The sequence below is a fragment of the Arctopsyche grandis genome, chromosome 10 (genome assembly GCF_051622035.1).
Source record: "Arctopsyche grandis isolate Sample6627 chromosome 10, ASM5162203v2, whole genome shotgun sequence".
Taxonomy (NCBI): Eukaryota; Metazoa; Arthropoda; class Insecta; order Trichoptera; family Hydropsychidae; genus Arctopsyche; species Arctopsyche grandis.
The window spans coordinates 21679246-21697814 of NC_135364.1; the positions used below are offsets into that span (position 1 = coordinate 21679246).

At 37.6% G+C, this 18569-nt stretch overlaps 1 protein-coding gene across 1 annotated transcript in view; it reads right to left on the reverse strand.

The window, feature by feature from the left end:
* The window catches only part of LOC143918306 (uncharacterized), a 140855-nt gene extending 122722 nt beyond the window's left edge, over positions 1–18133 (reverse strand). Inside the window, exon 1 of the mRNA XM_077440122.1 lies at positions 16661–18133. Coding sequence (XP_077296248.1) covers positions 16661–16755 — 95 coding nt within the window. The 5' untranslated portion in view covers positions 16756–18133. The remainder of the gene's footprint in view (positions 1–16660) is intronic.
* Positions 18134–18569: the final 436 nt, after the last annotated feature.

Here is an 18569-nt window from a genome sequence, read left to right on the forward strand (position 1 = left end):
TGAAGCTAGTACGATTTGTGTATATTTTTGCAGTGTTCAATTCTTTCATTTCTGTGATGGGTAGGTTAGGTTGGGTTAGGTTTCGTGAAGTAAGCACGTTTTGTGTATATTTAAGGAATGTCGAATTCATTGATTTCGGTGATGGTTAGGCTAGGTTGGGTTAGGTTTCGTGAGGCTAGCACGATTTGTGTATATTTTTGCAATGTTCAATTCTTTCATTTCTGTGATGGGTAGGTTAGGTTGGGTTAGGTTTATTGAAGTAAGCACGTTTTGTGTATATTTTTGGAATGTCGAATTCATTGATTTCGGTGATGGTTAGGCTAGGTTGGGTTAGGTTTCGTGAAGCTAGAAACGATTTGTGTATATTTCTGCAATGTCCAATTCTTTCATTTCGGTGGTGGTTAGGTTAGGTTGGGTTAGGTTTCGTGAAGCTATTACGATTTGTGTATATTTTTGCAGTGTTCAATTCTTTCATTTCTGTGATGGGTAGGTTAGGTTGGGTTAGGTTTGGTGAGGTTAGCACGTTTTGTGTATATTTTTGCAATGTCCAATTCATTGATTTCGGTGATGGTAAGGTTAAGGTGGCTTAGGTTTCGTCAAGCTAGCACGATTTGTGTATATTTTTGCAATGTCCAATTCTTTCATTTCGGTGATGGTTAGGTTAGGTTGGGTTAGGTTAAGTGAAGAAAGCACGTTTTGTGTATTATTTTGCAATGTCGAATTCATTGATTTCGGTGATGTTTAGGTTAGGTTGGGTTAGGTTTGGTGAGGTTAGCACGTTTTGTGTATATTTTTGGAATGTCAAATTTTTTGATTTCAGTGATAGTTAGGTTAGGTTGGGTTAGGTTTCGTGAAGTAAGCACGTTTTGTGTATATTTTTGCAATGTCGAATTAATTGATTTCGGTGATGGTTAGTTTAGGTTGGGTTAAGGTTTGTGATGCTAGCACAATTTGTGTATATTTTTGCAATGTCCAATTCATTCATTTCGGTGATGGTTAGGTTAGGTTGGGTTAGGTTTAGTGAAGTAAACACGGTTTGTGTATATTTTTGCAATGTCGAATTAATTGATTTCGGTGATGGTTAGTTTAGGTTGGGTTAAGGTTTGTGATGCTAGCACAATTTGTGTATATTTTTGCAATGTCCAATTCTTTCATTTCGGTGATGGTATGGTTAGGTTGGGTTAGTTTTAGGGAAGTAAGCACGTTTTGTGTATATTTTTGCAATGTCGAATTCATTGATTTCGGTGATGTTTAGGTTAGGTTGGGTTAGGTTTCGTGAAGCTAGAAACGATTTGTGTATATTTCTGCAATGTCCAATTCTTTCATTTCGGTGGTGGTGAGGTTAGGTTGGGTAAGGTTTCGTGAAGCTAGCACGATTTGTGTATATTTTTGCAATGTTCAATTCTTTCATTTCGGTGATGGGTAGGTTAGGTTGGGTTAGGTTTAGTGAAGTAAGCACGTTTTGTGTATATTTTTGGAATGTCGAATTCATTGATTTCGGTGATGGTTAGGCTAGGTTGGGTTTGGTTTCCTGAAGCTAGCACGATTTGTGTATATTTTTGCAATGTCCAATTCTTTCATTTCGGTGATGGTTAGGTTAGGTTGGGTTAGGTATCGTGAAGCTAGCACGATTTGTGTATATTTTTGGAATGTCCAATTCTTTCATTTCGGTGATGGTTAGGTTAGGTTGGGTTAGGTTTAGTGAAGTAAGCGCGGTTTGTGTATATTTTTGCAATGTCGAATTCATTGATTTCGGTGATGGTAAGGTTAGGTTGGGTTAGGTTTGGTGAGGTTAGCACGTTTTGTGTATATTTTTGGAATGTCAAATTTTTTGATTTCAGTGATAGTTAGGTTAGGTTGGGTTAGGTTTCGTGAAGTAAGCACGTTTTGTGTATATTTTTGCAATGTCGAATTAATTGATTTCGGTGATGGTTAGTTTAGGTTGGGTTAAGGTTTGTGATGCTAGCACAATTTGTGTATATTTTTGCAATGTCCAATTCATTCATTTCGGTGATGGTTAGGTTAGGTTGGGTTAGGTTTAGTGAAGTAAGCACGGTTTGTGTATATTTTTGCAATGTCGAATTAATTGATTTCGGTGATGGTTAGTTTAGGTTGGGTTAAGGTTTGTGATGCTAGCACAATTTGTGTATATTTTTGCAATGTCCAATTCTTTCATTTCGGTGATGGTATGGTTAGGTTGGGTTAGTTTTAGGGAAGTAAGCACGTTTTGTGTATATTTTTGCAATGTCGAATTCATTGATTTCGGTGATGTTTAGGTTAGGTTGGGTTAGGTTTCGTGAAGCTAGAAACGATTTGTGTATATTTCTGCAATGTCCAATTCTTTCATTTCGGTGGTGGTGAGGTTAGGTTGGGTAAGGTTTCGTGAAGCTAGCACGATTTGTGTATATTTTTGCAATGTTCAATTCTTTCATTTCGGTGATGGGTAGGTTAGGTTGGGTTAGGTTTAGTGAAGTAAGCACGTTTTGTGTATATTTTTGGAATGTCGAATTCATTGATTTCGGTGATGGTTAGGCTAGGTTGGGTTTGGTTTCCTGAAGCTAGCACGATTTGTGTATATTTTTGCAATGTCCAATTCTTTCATTTCGGTGATGGTTAGGTTAGGTTGGGTTAGGTATCGTGAAGCTAGCACGATTTGTGTATATTTTTGGAATGTCCAATTCTTTCATTTCGGTGATGGTTAGGTTAGGTTGGGTTAGGTTTAGTGAAGTAAGCGCGGTTTGTGTATATTTTTGCAATGTCGAATTCATTGATTTCGGTGATGGTAAGGTTAGGTTGGGTTAGGTTTGGTGAGGTTAGCACGTTTTGTGTTTATTTTTATAATGCCTAATTTTCTGATTTCAGTGATGGTAAGGGTAGGTTGGATTAGGTTTGGTGAGGTAAGCACGTTTTGTGGATATTTTTGCAATGTCAAATTCTTCGATTTCGGTGATGTTTAGGTTAGTTTGGGTTAAGTTTTGTGAGGTAAGCAAGTTTTGTGGATATTTTTGCATTGTCAAATTCTTTGATTCCGGTGATGGTGAGGTTAGGTTGGGTTAGGTTTCGTGAAGCTAGCACGTTTTGTGTATATTTTTGCAATGTCCATTTCTTTCATTTCAGTGATGGTTAGGTTAGGTTGGGTTAGGTATCGTGAAGCTAGCACGATTTGTGTATATTTTTGTTATGTCCAATTCTTTCATTTCGGTGATGGTTAGGTTAGGTTGGGTTAGGTTAAGTGAAGAAAGCACGTTTTGTGTATATTTTTGCAATGTCGAATTCATTGATTTCGGTGATGTTAAGGTTAGGTTGGGTTAGGTTTGGTGAGGTTAGCACGTTTTGTGTATATTTTTAAAATGTCAAATTTTTTGATTTCAGTGATAGTTAGGTTAGGTTGGGTTAGGTTTCGTGAAGTAAGCACGTTTTGTGTATATTTAAGGAATGTCGAATTCATTGATTTCGGTGATGGTTAGGTTAAGTTGGGTAAGGTTTCTTGAAGCTAGCACGATTTGTGTATATTTTTGCAATGTCCAATTCTTTCATTTCGGTGATGGTATGGTTAGGTTGGGTTAGTTTTAGGGAAGTAAGCACGTTTTGTGTATATTTTTGCAATGTCGAATTCATTGATTTCGGTGATGTTTAGGTTAGGTTGGGTTAGGTTTCGTGAAGCTAGAAACGATTTGTGTATATTTCTGCAATGTCCAATTCTTTCATTTCGGTGGTGGTGAGGTTAGGTTGGGTAAGGTTTCGTGAAGCTAGCACGATTTGTGTATATTTTTGCAATGTTCAATTCTTTCATTTCGGTGATGGGAAGGTTAGGTTGGGTTAGGTTTCGTGAAGCTAGCACGTTTTGTGTATATTTTTGCAATGTCCATTTCTTTCATTTCAGTGATGGTTAGGTTAGGTTGGGTTAGGTATCGTGAAGCTAGCACGATTTGTGTATATTTTTGTTATGTCCAATTCTTTCATTTCGGTGATGGTTAGGTTAGGTTGGGTTAGGTTAAGTGAAGAAAGCACGTTTTGTGTATATTTTTGCAATGTCGAATTCATTGATTTCGGTGATGTTTAGGTTAGGTTGGGTTAGGTTTGGTGAGGTTAGCACGTTTTGTGTATATTTTTAATATGTCAAATTTTTTGATTTCAGTGATAGTTAGGTTAGGTTGGGTTAGGTTTCGTGAAGTAAGCACGTTTTGTGTATATTTTTGTAATGTCTAATTCTTTGATTTCGGTGATGGTTAAGTTAGGATGGGTTAGGTTTGGTAAGGTTAGCACGTTTTGTGGATATTTTGGCAATGTCAAATTCATTGATTTCGGTGATGGTTAGGTTAGGTTGGTTTAGGTTTGGTGAAGCTAGCACGATCTCTCTATATTTTTGCAATGTCCAATTCTTTCATTTCGGTGATGGTTAGGTTAGGTTGGGTTAGGTTTGGTGAGGTTAGCACGTTTTGTGTATATTTTTGCAATGTCGAATTCATTGATTTCGGTGCTGGTTAGGTTAGGTTGGCTTAGGTTTCGTGAAGCAAGCACGATTTTTGTATTTTTTTGCAATGACCAATTCTTTCATTTCGGTGATGTTAAGGCTAGGTTGGGTTAGGTTTCGTGAAGCTAGCACGATTTGTGTATATTTTTGCAATGTCCAATTCTTTCATTTCGGTGATGGTTAGGTTAGGTTGGGTTAGGTTTGGTGAGGTTAGCACGTTTTGTGGATATTTTGGCAATGTCAAATTCATTGATTTCGGTGATGGTTAGGTTAGGTTGGGTTAGGTTAGGTTAAGTGAAGAAAGCACGTTTTGTGTATTTTTTTGCAATGTCGAATTCATTGATTTCGGTGATGTTTAGGTTAGGTTGGGTTAGCTTTGGTGAGGTTAGCACGTTTTGTGTATATTTTTGAAATGTCAAATTCATTGATTTCGGTGATGGTTAGGCTAGGTTGGGTTAAGTTTCGTAAAGCTAGAAACGATTTGTGTATATTTCTGCAATGTCCAATTCTTTCATTTCGGTGGTGGTTAGGTTAGGTTGGGTTAGGTTTCGTCAAGCTAGCACGATTTGTGTATATTTTTGCAGTGTCCAATTCTTTGATTTCGTTGATGGTTAGGATAGGTTGGGTTAGGTTTGGTGAGGTTTGCTCGTTTTGTGTATTTTTTTGCAATGTCTAATTCTTTGATTTCGGTGATGGTAAGGTTAGGTTTAGTTAGGTTTGGTGAGGTAAGCACGTTATGTGGATATTTTTGCAATGTCATGTTCCTCGATTTTGGTGATGGTTTGGTTAGTTTGGGTTAGGTTTCGTGAGGTAAGCAAGTTTTGTGGATATTTTTGCATTGTCAAATTCTTTCATTTCGGTGATAATAAGGTTAGGTTGGGTTAGGTTTAGTGAAGTTAGCACGTTTTGTGCATATTTTTGGAATGTCGAATTCATTGATTACGGTGATGGTTAGGCTAGGTTGTGTTAAGGTTTGTGATGCTAGCACAATTTGTGTATATTTTTGCAATGTCCAATTCTTTCATTTCGGTGATGGTAAGGTTAGGTTGGGTTAGTTTTAGGGAAGTAAGCACGTTTTGTGTATATTTTTGCAATGTCGAATTCATTGATTTCGGTGATGGTTAAGCTAGGTTGGGTTAGGTTTCGTAAAGCTAGAAACGATTTGTGTATATTTCTGCAATGTCCAATTCTTTCATTTCGGTGGTGGTTAGGTTAGGTTGGGTTAGGTTTCGTGAAGCTAGCACGATTTGTGTATATTTTTGCAATGTCCAATTCTTTTATTTCGGTGATGGTTAGGTTAGGTTGGGTTAGGTTTGGTGAGGTAGGCACGTTTTGTGGATATTTTGGCAATGTCGAATTCATTGATTTCGGTGATGGTTAGGTTAGGTTGGGTTAGGTTTGGTGAGGTTAGCACGTTTTGTGTATATTTTTGCAATGTCGAATTCATTGATTTCGGTGATGGTTAGGTTAAGTTGGGTGAGGTTTCTTGAAGCTAGCACGATTTGTGTATATTTTTGCAATGTCCAATTCTTTCATTTGGTGATGGTTAGGTTAGGTTGGGTTAGGTATCGTGAAGCTAGAACGATTTGTGTATATTTTTGCAATGTCCAATTCTTTCATTTCGGTGATGGTTAGGTTAGGTTGGGTTAGGTTTGGTGAGGTTAGCACGTTTTGTGGATATTTTGGCAATGTCGAATTCATTGATTTCGGTGATGGTTAGGTTAGGTTCGGTTAGGTTTGGTGAGGTTAGCACGTTTTGTGTATATTTTTGCAATGTCGAATTCATTGATTTCGGTGATGGTAAGGTTAGGGTGGCTTAGGTTTCGTGAAGCTAGCACAATATCTGTATATTTTTGCAATGTCTAATTCTTTCATTTCGGTGATGGTAAGGATAGGTTGGGTTAGGTTTCGTGAAGTAAGCCCGTTTTGTGTATATTTTTGCAACGTCTAAATCTTTGATTTCGGTGATGGTTAGGTTAGGTTGGGTTAGGTTTGGTGAGGTTAGCACGTTTTGTGTATAATTTTGGAATGTCGAATTTATTGATTTCGATGATGGTTAGGCTAGGTTGGGTTAGGTTTATTGAAGCTAGCATGATTTGTGTATATTTTTGCAATGTCGAATTCATTGATTTCGGTGATAGTTAGGATAGGTTGGGTTAGGTTTGTTGAGGTTATCACGTTTTGTGTATAATTTTGGAATGTCGAATTTATTGATTTCGTTGATGGTTAGGTTAGGTTGGGTTAGGTTTTGTGGATATTTTTGCATTGTCAAATTCTTTGATTTTGTCGATGGTTAGGTTAAGTTGAATTAGGTTTAGTGAGGTTAGCACGTTTTGTGTATATTTTTGAATGTCGAATTCATTGATTTCGGTGATAGTTAGGTTAGGTTGGGTATAGGTTTGGTGAGGTTTGCACGTTTTGTGGATATTTTGGCAATGTCGAATTCTTTGATTTTGGTGATGGTTAGGTTAAGTTGAATTAGGTTTAGTGAGGTTAGCACGTTTTGTGTATATTTTTGAATGTCGAATTCATTGATTTCGGTGATGCTTAGGTTGAGTTGGGTTAGGTTTCGTGAAGTTAGCACGTTTTGTGTATATTTTTGGAATGTCGAATTCATTGATTTCGGTGATGGTTAGGTTAGGTTGGGTTAGGTTTCGTGAAGCTAGCACGATTTGTGTATATTTTTGCAATGTCCAATTCTTTCATTTCGGTGATGGTTAGGTTAGGTTGGGTTAGGTTTGGTGAGGTTAGCACGTTTTGTAGATATTTTGGCAATGTCGAATTCATTGATTTCGGTGATGGTTAGGTTAGGTTGGGTTAGGTTTGGTGAGGTTAGCACGTTTTGTGTATATTTTTGCAATGTCGAATTCATTGATTTCGGTAATGGTAAGGTTAGGGTGGCTTAGGTTTCGTGAAGCAAGCACGATTTGTGTATATTTTTGCAATGTCCAATTCTTTCATTTCGGTGATGTTTAGGCTAGGTTGGGTAAGGTTTCGTGAAGCTAGCACGATTTGTGTATATTTTTGCAATGTCCAATTCTTTCATTTCGGTGATGGTTAGGTTAGGTTGGGTTAGGTTTGGTGAGGTTAGCACGTTTTGTGGATATTTTACAATGTCGAATTCATTGATTTCGGTGATGGTTAGGTTAGGTTGGGTTAGGTTTGGTGAGGTTAGCACGTTTTGTGTATATTTTTGCATTGTCGAATTCATTGATTTCGGTGATAGTTAGGATAGGTTGGGTTAGGTTTCTTGAGGTTATCACGTTTTGTGTATAATTTTGGAATGTCGAATTTATTGATTTCGATGATGGTTAGGCTAGGTTGGGTTAGGTTTAGTGAAGCTAGCACGATTTGTGTATATTTTTGCAATGTCCAATTCTTTCATTTCGGTGATGGTCAGGTTAGGTTGGGTTAGGTTAAGTGAAGTAAGCACGTTTTGTGTATATTTTTGGAATGTCGAATTCATTGATTTCGGTGATGGTAAGGCTAGGTTGGGTTAGGTTTCGTGAAGCAAGCACGATTTGTGTATATTTTTGCAATGTTCAATTCTTTCATTTCGGTGATGGGTAGGTTAGGTTGGGTTAGGTTTAGTGAAGTTAGCACGTTTTGTGTATATTTTTGGAATGTCGAATTCATTGATTTCGGTGATGGTTAGGTTAGGTTGGGTTAGGTTTCGTGAAGCTAGCACGATTTGTGTATATTTTTGCAATGTCCAATTCTTTCATTTCGGTGATGGTTAGGTTAGGTTGGGTTAGGTTTTGTGAGGTTAGCACGTTTTGTGGATATTTTGGCAATGTCAAATTCATTGATTTCGGTGATGGTTAGGTTAGGTTGGGTTAGGTTTGGTGAAGTTAGCACGTTTTGTGTATATTTTTGCAATGTCGAATTCATTGATTTCGGTGCTGGTTAGGTTAGGTTGGCTTAGGTTTCGTGAAGCTAGCACGATCTCTCTATATTTTTGCAATGTCCAATTCTTTCATTTCGGTGATGGTTACGTTAGGTTGGGCTAGGTTTGGTGAGGTAAGCACGTTTTGTGTATATTTTTGCAATGTCGAATTCATTGATTTCGGTGCTGGTTAGGTTAGGTTGGCTTAGGTTTCGTGAAGCAAGCACGATTTGTGTATATTTTTGCAATGTCCAATTCTTTAATTTCATTGATGTTTAGGCTAGGTTGGGTTAGGTTTCGTGAAGCTAGCACGATTTTTGTATATTTTTGCAATGTCCAATTCTTTCATTTCGGTGATGGTTAGGTTAGGTTGGGTTAGGTATCGTGAAGCTAGCACGATTTGTGTATATTTTTGCAATGTCCAATTCTTTTATTTCGGTGATGGTTAGGTTAGGTTGGGTTAGGTTTGGTGAGGTAGGCACGTTTTGTGGATATTTTGGCAATGTCGAATTCATTGATTTCGGTGATGGTTAGGTTAGGTTGGGTTAGGTTTGGTGAGGTTAGCACGTTTTGTGTATATTTTTGCAATGTCGAATTCATTGATTTCGGTGATGGTTAGGTTAAGTTGGGTGAGGTTTCTTGAAGCTAGCACGATTTGTGTATATTTTTGCAATGTCCAATTCTTTCATTTGGTGATGGTTAGGTTAGGTTGGGTTAGGTATCGTGAAGCTAGAACGATTTGTGTATATTTTTGCAATGTCCAATTCTTTCATTTCGGTGATGGTTAGGTTAGGTTGGGTTAGGTTTGGTGAGGTTAGCACGTTTTGTGGATATTTTGGCAATGTCGAATTCATTGATTTCGGTGATGGTTAGGTTAGGTTCGGTTAGGTTTGGTGAGGTTAGCACGTTTTGTGTATATTTTTGCAATGTCGAATTCATTGATTTCGGTGATGGTAAGGTTAGGGTGGCTTAGGTTTCGTGAAGCTAGCACAATATCTGTATATATTTGCAATGTCTAATTCTTTCATTTCGGTGATGGTAAGGATAGGTTGGGTTAGGTTTCGTGAAGTAAGCCCGTTTTGTGTATATTTTTGCAACGTCTAAATCTTTGATTTCGGTGATGGTTAGGTTAGGTTGGGTTAGGTTTGGTGAGGTTAGCACGTTTTGTGTATAATTTTGGAATGTCGAATTTATTGATTTCGATGATGGTTAGGCTAGGTTGGGTTAGGTTTAGTGAAGCTAGCGCGATTTGTGTATATTTTTGCAATGTCGAATTCATTGATTTCGGTGATAGTTAGGATAGGTTGGGTTAGGTTTGTTGAGGTTATCACGTTTTGTGTATAATTTTGGAATGTCGAATTTATTGATTTCGTTGATGGTTAGGTTAGGTTGGGTTAGGTTTTGTGGATATTTTTGCATTGTCAAATTCTTTGATTTTGGTGATGGTTAGGTTAAGTTGAATTAGGTTTAGTGAGGTTAGCACGTTTTGTGTATATTTTTGAATGTCGAATTCATTGATTTCGGTGATAGTTAGGTTAGGTTGGGTATAGGTTTGGTGAGGTTTGCACGTTTTGTGGATATTTTGGCAATGTCGAATTCTTTGATTTTGGTGATGGTTAGGTTAAGTTGAATTAGGTTTAGTGAGGTTAGCACGTTTTGTGTATATTTTTGAATGTCGAATTCATTGATTTCGGTGATGCTTAGGTTAGGTTGGGTTAGGTTTCGTGAAGTTAGCACGTTTTGTGTATATTTTTGCAATGTCCAATTCTTTGATTTCGGTGATGGTTAGGTTAGGTTGGGTTAGGTTTCGTGAAGTTAGCACGTTTTGTGTATATTTTGGCAATGTCGAATTCTTTGATTTCGGTGATGGTTAGGTTAGGTTCGGTTAGGTATTGTGAGGTTAGCACGTTTTGTGGATATTTTTGCATTGTCAAATTCTTTGATTTCGGTGATGGTTAGGTTTGCTTGGGTTAGGTTTCGTGAAGCTAGCACGATTTGTGTATATTTTTGCAATTTCCAATTCTTTCATTTTGCTGATGGTTAGGTTAGGTTGGGCTAGGTTTGGTGAGGTTTGCACGTTTTGTGGATATTTTGGCAATGTCGAATTCTTTGATTTTGGTGATGGTTAGGTTAAGTTGAATTAGGTTTAGTGAGGTTAGCACGTTTTGTGTATATTTTTGAATGTCGAATTCATTGATTTCGGTGATGCTTAGGTTAGGTTGGGTTAGGTTTCGTGAAGTTAGCACGTTTTGTGTATATTTTTGCAATGTCCAATTCTTTGATTTCGGTGATGGTTAGGTTAGGTTGGGCTAGGTTTCGTGAAGTTAGCACGTTTTGTGTATATTTTGGCAATGTCGAATTCTTTGATTTCGGTGATGGTTAGGTTAGGTTCGGTTAGGTATTGTGAGGTTAGCACGTTTTGTGGATATTTTTGCATTGTCAAATTCTTTGATTTCGGTGATGGTTAGGTTTGGTTGGGTTAGGTTTCGTGAAGCTAGCACGATTTGTGTATATTTTTGCAATTTCCAATTCTTTCATTTCGCTGATGGTTAGGTTAGGTTGGGCTAGGTTTGGTGAGGTTTGCACGTTTTGTGGATATTTTGGCAATGTCGAATTCTTTGATTTTGGTGATGGTTAGGTTAAGTTGAATTAGGTTTAGTGAGGTTAGCACGTTTTGTGTATATTTTTGAATGTCGAATTCATTGATTTCGGTGATGCTTAGGTTAGGTTGGGTTAGGTTTCGTGAAGTTAGCACGTTTTGTGTATATTTTTGCAATGTCCAATTCTTTGATTTCGGTGATGGTTAGGTTAGGTTGGGTTAGGTTTCGTGAAGTTAGCACGTTTTGTGTATATTTTGGCAATGTCGAATTCTTTGATTTCGGTGATGGTTAGGTTTGGTTCGGTTAGGTATTGTGAGGTTAGTGGAAAAGACTTCGATAATGGTTTGATGTAGTTTATTGAAATGTAAAATTTGCACGTGGTGGGCCAGCGGAGCGTACGGAACACAAGCTGTCCGTACGCCGTCTACTCGGTGACTCTCTGTCGACCGTCGCGTATTTCCGCTTGGGCCGACACTAATGCCAACTCGTCAATAATGCCAATCGACAATCAGTTAATAAGACTGTTTGCCACACGTCATTACAAAAGTCGGAACATAGTCCCACATAGGAAAACTGTTGAACAATACAGTTATTCTACAGAGTTACAGCATTACTGACGAGTCGTTTACAATAAATCATAGCTCTTCAAATAATTAAATAGAGGGTGAATAATGAAACCTTTGCCTCATCCAGTGTGAGGATAAAATCAATTTATTGGTTCAGTAATATTTCAACTTATAGATATACCTCTGGTGAATGTTGTTTCTATTTACATTAAAATTTTTGAAATCTCCTTTGAAGCTGTGAATAAGCATTACAAGATAAGTTTACTTTAAAGAAGAGAGAGTGGACTGTATATGGTTTAAAACTTAAGCATTCCTCATCTTGATGTTAACTTAGACAATACAATGTTGACACTATTACAGTAGTCAATACAGATCAGCTATTACCGATCAACTTAACTTGATTAGTGAGTGTAATGCTCCTAAGTTAACTTGATTTCATCAATAAGTAACACAAACATTGCTAAATTAAAAGTAAATTGGAAAGTCATTCATTCATTCCTACAAGCAGGAAATGAAAGTGAACTATGATTATAGATGTCTCTACGTTAAACATTGAAATGTTCAGTATTATAATATTTACTTATTCTATGATTCACATAAATACTATAAACAGTAAGAGTTAACTTATGTTTTCATAACAAGAAACATAAGACCTGCGGATGACTCCCGGCAGGTTATAATTAAGTAGACATGAAATAATTTAAGATGCTCCATTAAGTGTGGCTTGGAGACTAACATTAACAAATCATGAATCTAATTTTAACTGTCAAATTTGAACAGTTTATTTTAAATTTTTAAATTTAAATTTTTATTTTAAACTCGGATATAATCCTTCCGAGTGATGACATGAGACAAGTCTTATATTATAAAGACAAAATGATTAGATTAAATTCGGAGATATATACTGCCGAATGTTAAAATGAAAATAGCTTAAATTATACACACAACACAATTAAAGTGAATTACGGAGTACTACTATTAACATTGAATGATTTAAACTCATGATTACATCTAATAAATAATATGAGTTGGGGGTAGTGTCTTCGGGTTAAACTAAGCTACCGAAGTTGACGGAATTGAAGCTGCTGTTTCTCCTCCCTCTTGCTGATCTTCCTTCCTGTCAAGTGGTCCTTGTGGTAGAATCGGCAATGGCGCCACTAGATGACTGGACCGACGAAACTCTCCGCTAGCAGTAAAGACGTCGACGACTCGAACTCTGCCATCTGGTCCGGGATACAATTTAGTGACTCGACCCAAGACCCATCGGGTTGGCAGCATGTGTTCCTCCTTTAACAGGACCATTTGACCCACACTCAGATTGTTGCTCGAGTCCTTCTTCCATTTGTGTCGTAACTGCAAAGAATGTAAATATTCCGCCGACCAACGTTTCCAAAATGCTGCTGTGGTCAATTGTATCTGAAGCAGATTGGCATGGACATTAGTGTTATATTTAACCTCCATTGGAAGAGCGAGTAAGGATCTGCCAATTAAGAAATGTCCAGGTGTGAGGGGTAAAAGGTCTAGTGGATCCGAAGACAAGGGACTAAGAGGACGGGAATTCATGCAAGCTTCTATTTGAGTCAATACCGTACAAAATGATTCGAAATTTAAGGTGGTGGCCTTTAACACCTTGTTTAAATGAATCTTCATGGATTTAACCGCTGCTTCCCACAGCCCTCCCATGTGAGGCGCCCTTGGCGGGTTAAACTTCCAACGAATCCCTTCGGAGGCTACATACCGTAGTAGCTTCTCCTCATGAGGACGTTCGTAAATTAATTTTACTAAATTAACGAGTTCACGACTTGCACCGACAAAATTAGTAGCATTGTCGGAATATATCGTATTGGGCCTGCCACGTCTGGCTACGAATCTTCTTAAACAATTTAAGAAATTTGAACTCGTTAAGTCTCCGACAAGTTCCAAGTGAACTGCCTTACTGGAAAAACACACAAAGACACAAACGTAACCCTCAATTATCTTAGAATTCTTATTGCAACCACTCTTCACAGGAAAAGGTCCTGCGAAGTCTATCCCCACATGACTGAAAGGAAAATTCGCAGTGGTACGTTCAAGCGGGAGCAATCCCATTAATCTATTGTGTGACAGTGGTTTATTTCTGAAACAAATGACACATGAACGCACCACTCCTTTGACAGTATTATGTCCGGCCAATGGCCAATAGGTCTGCCGCAATAACGACAGTAAGGCTTGAGTACCCAAGTGAATATATTTCAAGTGCGCATCTTGGACAATCATGTGTGTAAGTTTATGCTTATTTGACAAGATAATGGGTGACGTTGATAGAGTTGTTCCCAGAGGAAGTCTACTTCCAACACAAATTAAATTCTCATGGAATAGAGGGGACAATTTAGCTAATTTACTGCTACTGGGAATTGGATGTCCCTTGCTCAGCAAACGATATTCCAATGGAAATGATTCCATTTGCGATAACCTTATCAAATTATTTAAAGCATCTTTTAATTCGAAAGCGGACGGTTCGTTATTTTCTTTAACGTTTAATTGTTTATTCCTTAGTGGCCGACGAACATATGATAAAACTCGAAGGAGTCTTGGAAGATGAGAATATTTATCTATCTAATTATTTTCCCTCACAAGGGTAGCGTTAGTGACTACCCTTCTCTCTGGAAGATCTATTGTGATCTCAGGAGGTCTTCGAGGCCATCGTGATTCATCTAATTTCAACCAACTAGGGCCGTCCCACCATAACGAATTATGATTTAATTGTACATTTTTATTTTTCTCTGCTATTTGAATCTGTCGGTACATCTGCTTAATATCCGCAGTAATCACGTATTTATGGAGTCGAAAGTTGAGTAGTAAACTTAACAAATCTGATTGGACACTAGGTCCCACCATCAAAATATTATTTAGTGAGATATTGGACGTTGTCTTTGCGGACGCATCAAAAACTACACGATATTTAGTGGTAAGGCTAGACTCCTTAACTACGACGTGATGAGGTGAATAACAATGAACCTCATGTGCCTCCGGAGGTTCACACTCTGACATATGTCCTAAATTTATGTACTCTTCTAAAACTTTATTGTATTCCATTTTTAAATTATTATTGGCTAAAAAACGTCTTTCCAAAGTTTTGTGTCTTTTCTCCGCAATGTGTAATGAACTTCCTAATACTACCGGGGAATTTTTATATGGTAAAGCTACACAAAATCTACCGTTTTTATCTCGTGATGTGTGTGCTTGGAAATGTTCCTCACATCTTTTCTCCTCAAGAGATTGATGTTTTACCATAGGAACCTGGTCGATCATCCAAAAGTTTTGAATGTGACTGTCTAATTGACTTAAGCCTATGTGGCTCTTCCCTGGAGCATTATTTACTTCGGGATATGGACCAACTATTGTCCATCCGAATTCGGTATCCTTTAAGATAGGCATACCTTTTCCTAACTGGATGGTTCCTGCTTTCATAGCATGAACGCAAATCTCGGCGCCGAGCAATAAATCGATTGGCGTCGGTTTATTCCAAAGGGGATCTGATAACTTGATTCCCGCTGGTATTGAAATTAACTGTTGATCCAGTTTCACAGTTGGAATTTCGCCAGTAATTTCTGGTAATACCAAACACAACACTTTGGTTGAGTAATTAGTGGTTGAAGACCTTATGGTCACCTTGGTGATGTGACGAATGCTACTTTCTTGATTAGCGATACCTACAATTTTTTGAGAGATTTTCTCTAATTTGAAGTTATTCTTCTTAGCGAAAGATGTGGTAACATAGTTGACTTGTGAGCCGGAATCTAATAATGTGCGACCCTTAACGACCGTTCCATTGGACGTTATAATGTCTACTTGTACCGTCGGTAAAATTATCTCCCTTTGAGAGAAATGAGTAGAATGAGCATTAATTGACTTCCTTCCCGTATTATTGGAACTAAATGTATCGTCCTGATGCAACAAAGTGTGATGGTTTTGTTTGCACCTTAAGCAATTATAGTTAGACTTGCAATTTGTTATCTTATGCGATGAATTTAAACATTTAAAACACATGTTATTAGATTTAACGAATTCATTTCTTTCCATACTGGATTTTGCTTTGAATTTATCACATTTGCCTATGAAATGATTATTTCGACAGAATGCGCATGCGTTTACCTTACTTGATGGGTTTTTGTTCGCGACATGAGTTCTCATGATTCTTTGACGACTATGAGGGAATTCCTTCACCGTAGTTACAGATGCAGTAGATTGTAATACATTACATCTATTCTGCAAGAATGTCTCTAAACTTTCATATGGTGGCATTTCTCTGCTAACCAGCGATATTTCCCAGTCTCTTACTATATTAAAAGGTAATTTCCTTAGAACTAAACATGTTACCCATGGATCTAAAATTTCTCTCGCGTAACCCAACGATTCAATGTTTTTAATACACACTGTTACCTGATTCAATAGATTTCTCAATTCGATATGTGATTCTCTTGTGATTAATTTTAAGTCACAAAGTGAATTAATCCTAGTTTTGAGATTAAGTCTTGGTAAATTATATTGCTTGTCTAAAATACTCCAAGCTATTTCGTAATTGTCTGAGCTAATATCTAAACCTGATACAGCTGCCAAAGCGGGACCGATTAAGGATTGATGCAAATATTGCAATTTCGTGACATTCGAATATTCCGTTTTGTTTCCTATTATATTCTTAAAAGCTTGTTGAAACGATTGCCATTCAGATGGATCTCCCTGAAATGTGGGAATGGTTAACGTCGGTAACTTATCTCTAGCAAATTTAATTGTTGCTTGCTCTACCTTCAGTTTACAATCTTGAATGGATTGTCTCTCTAATGCTGCTTTAAGATTTTGAATTGTCATTGTGATTATGTAGAACTCTTCGTCTATTTGATCCGCCTGCTCTATATCTGTGATGTTGTCTAAATACTCATAATGGAGTTTTTGGAGATAGTCGTATGCTTTTTCAATAAATTGATACTGTCCTTCATTTATTTCGGAGATTCTGTCTATTTTCTCCTGTAGTCTTTTAAACGCGCCCGAATACCTTAATTCTATTGACGTCATTGTAACTTCTACTTTATTTTCTTTCGCTAATGTTTTTATCGATTGAGTCTGACTTCGAGTCTGATGTATTCTAGAGCTTGACCTGTCTCTAATAGGTTCTACGTCCCTAGTTGGATTTCGACCTTTATGCGACTGGGAAGTCGAAGCTTCTATTTCCTCGTTTTCAGCACTTGACATTTGTTTCAGAAAGTTGCACTATTTCGTCTCATAAATACAGTTATTCTCTACTATAGCTGTCAATTGAACTATTCGTAGAGATAAGGTAATAATATTCAATGATTCACCGTGAATCTTAATATTCTACTTTAACTATTATCACCAGAATCTATCCAACATATTTTGGTAGAAATAACAACCCTAAATTGGTGGGTGCTTGATTTAAACCACTTTGGGGCTACAAGTCTTGTGATTTAATTTAAATCACCACTGTTTCATCACACATTATGAAACAAAGAGATCTACCGATGTATGAATATGCCGGTATGTACTTGATTTAATCCACTTTGGGGCTACAAGTGTAATTCCACATTTATCGTGGAAGGGGGGGGGGGGGGAGGGTGTTTCTACACACATTAAGAAACAAAGATCTACCGATATGCATATACCGGTATGTACTTGGTTTAAGCCACTTTGGGGCTACAAGTATAATTCCACATTTATCGTGGAAGGGGGGGGGGGGGAGGGTGTTTCTACACACATTAAGAAACAAAGATCTACCGATATGCATATACCGGTATGTACTTGGTTTAAGCCACTTTGGGGCTACAAGTATAATTCCACATTTATTGTGGAGGGGGGAGGGGGGAGAAAGTTTCTACACACATTAAGAAACAAAGAGATCTGCCGGTATATTAATATACCGGTATGTACTTGGTTTAAGCCACTTTGGGGCTACAAGTATAATTCCCCACGTGCTTTGCTAATTTTACACTACATCTGATTTTACACTTTTAATACGAAATTCGATGCGACCGATGAAACATTCCTTCGTAGCGCGATATTATTTTATACAATCGCGTTAATTAATTGTTATACTTTAAAACATATTTTAAAAACTGACCTACCCACATGATTGCCTTTTGAACAGATTGCCTGAGATTGAATACATTCACTTACTTGAATATCCTTTACGATGTTTATGTGATCGTTCCGATAATTTTGGATTACCTCTGTGTCCCATGCGTCTTTGTAGGTTATGTTTTTATTTATATATTTTCTGCGTCAATCACGCGGTCATGTACCTCTGTACGTCAATCAATATATTGCTGAAATAGAAGCAAACATGTTATTAGTATTGGAAAGGTATGGATAGTAACAAAGGAACGATACCGATTTCTTAATTGACATCCATTTTTTCTCGACCACGTTTTTTCCTATTGGTTTGTCCGTTTGGTGTTGTGGCCTAGGTTACTGGTGTCCGGTTCGAAGTGACCATCATGGAAAAGACTTCGATAATGGTTTGATGTAGTTTATTGAAATGTAAAATTTGCACGTGGTGGGCCAGCGGAGCGTACGGAACACAAGCTGTCCGTACGCCGTCTACTCGGTGACTCTCTGTCGACCGTCGCGTATTTCCGCTTGGGCCGACACTAATGCCAACTCGTCAATAATGCCAATCGACAATCAGTTAATAAGACTGTTTGCCACACGTCATTACAAAAGTCGGAACAGTTAGCACGTTTTGTGGATATTTTTGCATTGTCAAATTCTTTGATTTCGGTGATGGTTAGGTTAGGTTGGGTTAGATTTCGTGAAGTTGGCTTTTTTTTTTTTTTTTTTTTTTTGCGGCTGGTGTCGTCGTGGACGGGCGTGCTTCGCGGTGCAGCTCTGTTCGCGTGTTAATTTCTGGCGCTCTTTGGGACAACTGAATCCGATAAGTAGCAAATTTTACTGCACTGCTCTGTTTATACACATGTATAATGAGCGCACATATATTTTTTTTTTGTACATGTATACAGCGAAAACAATAATCGCATCAGGTACTTTATTGA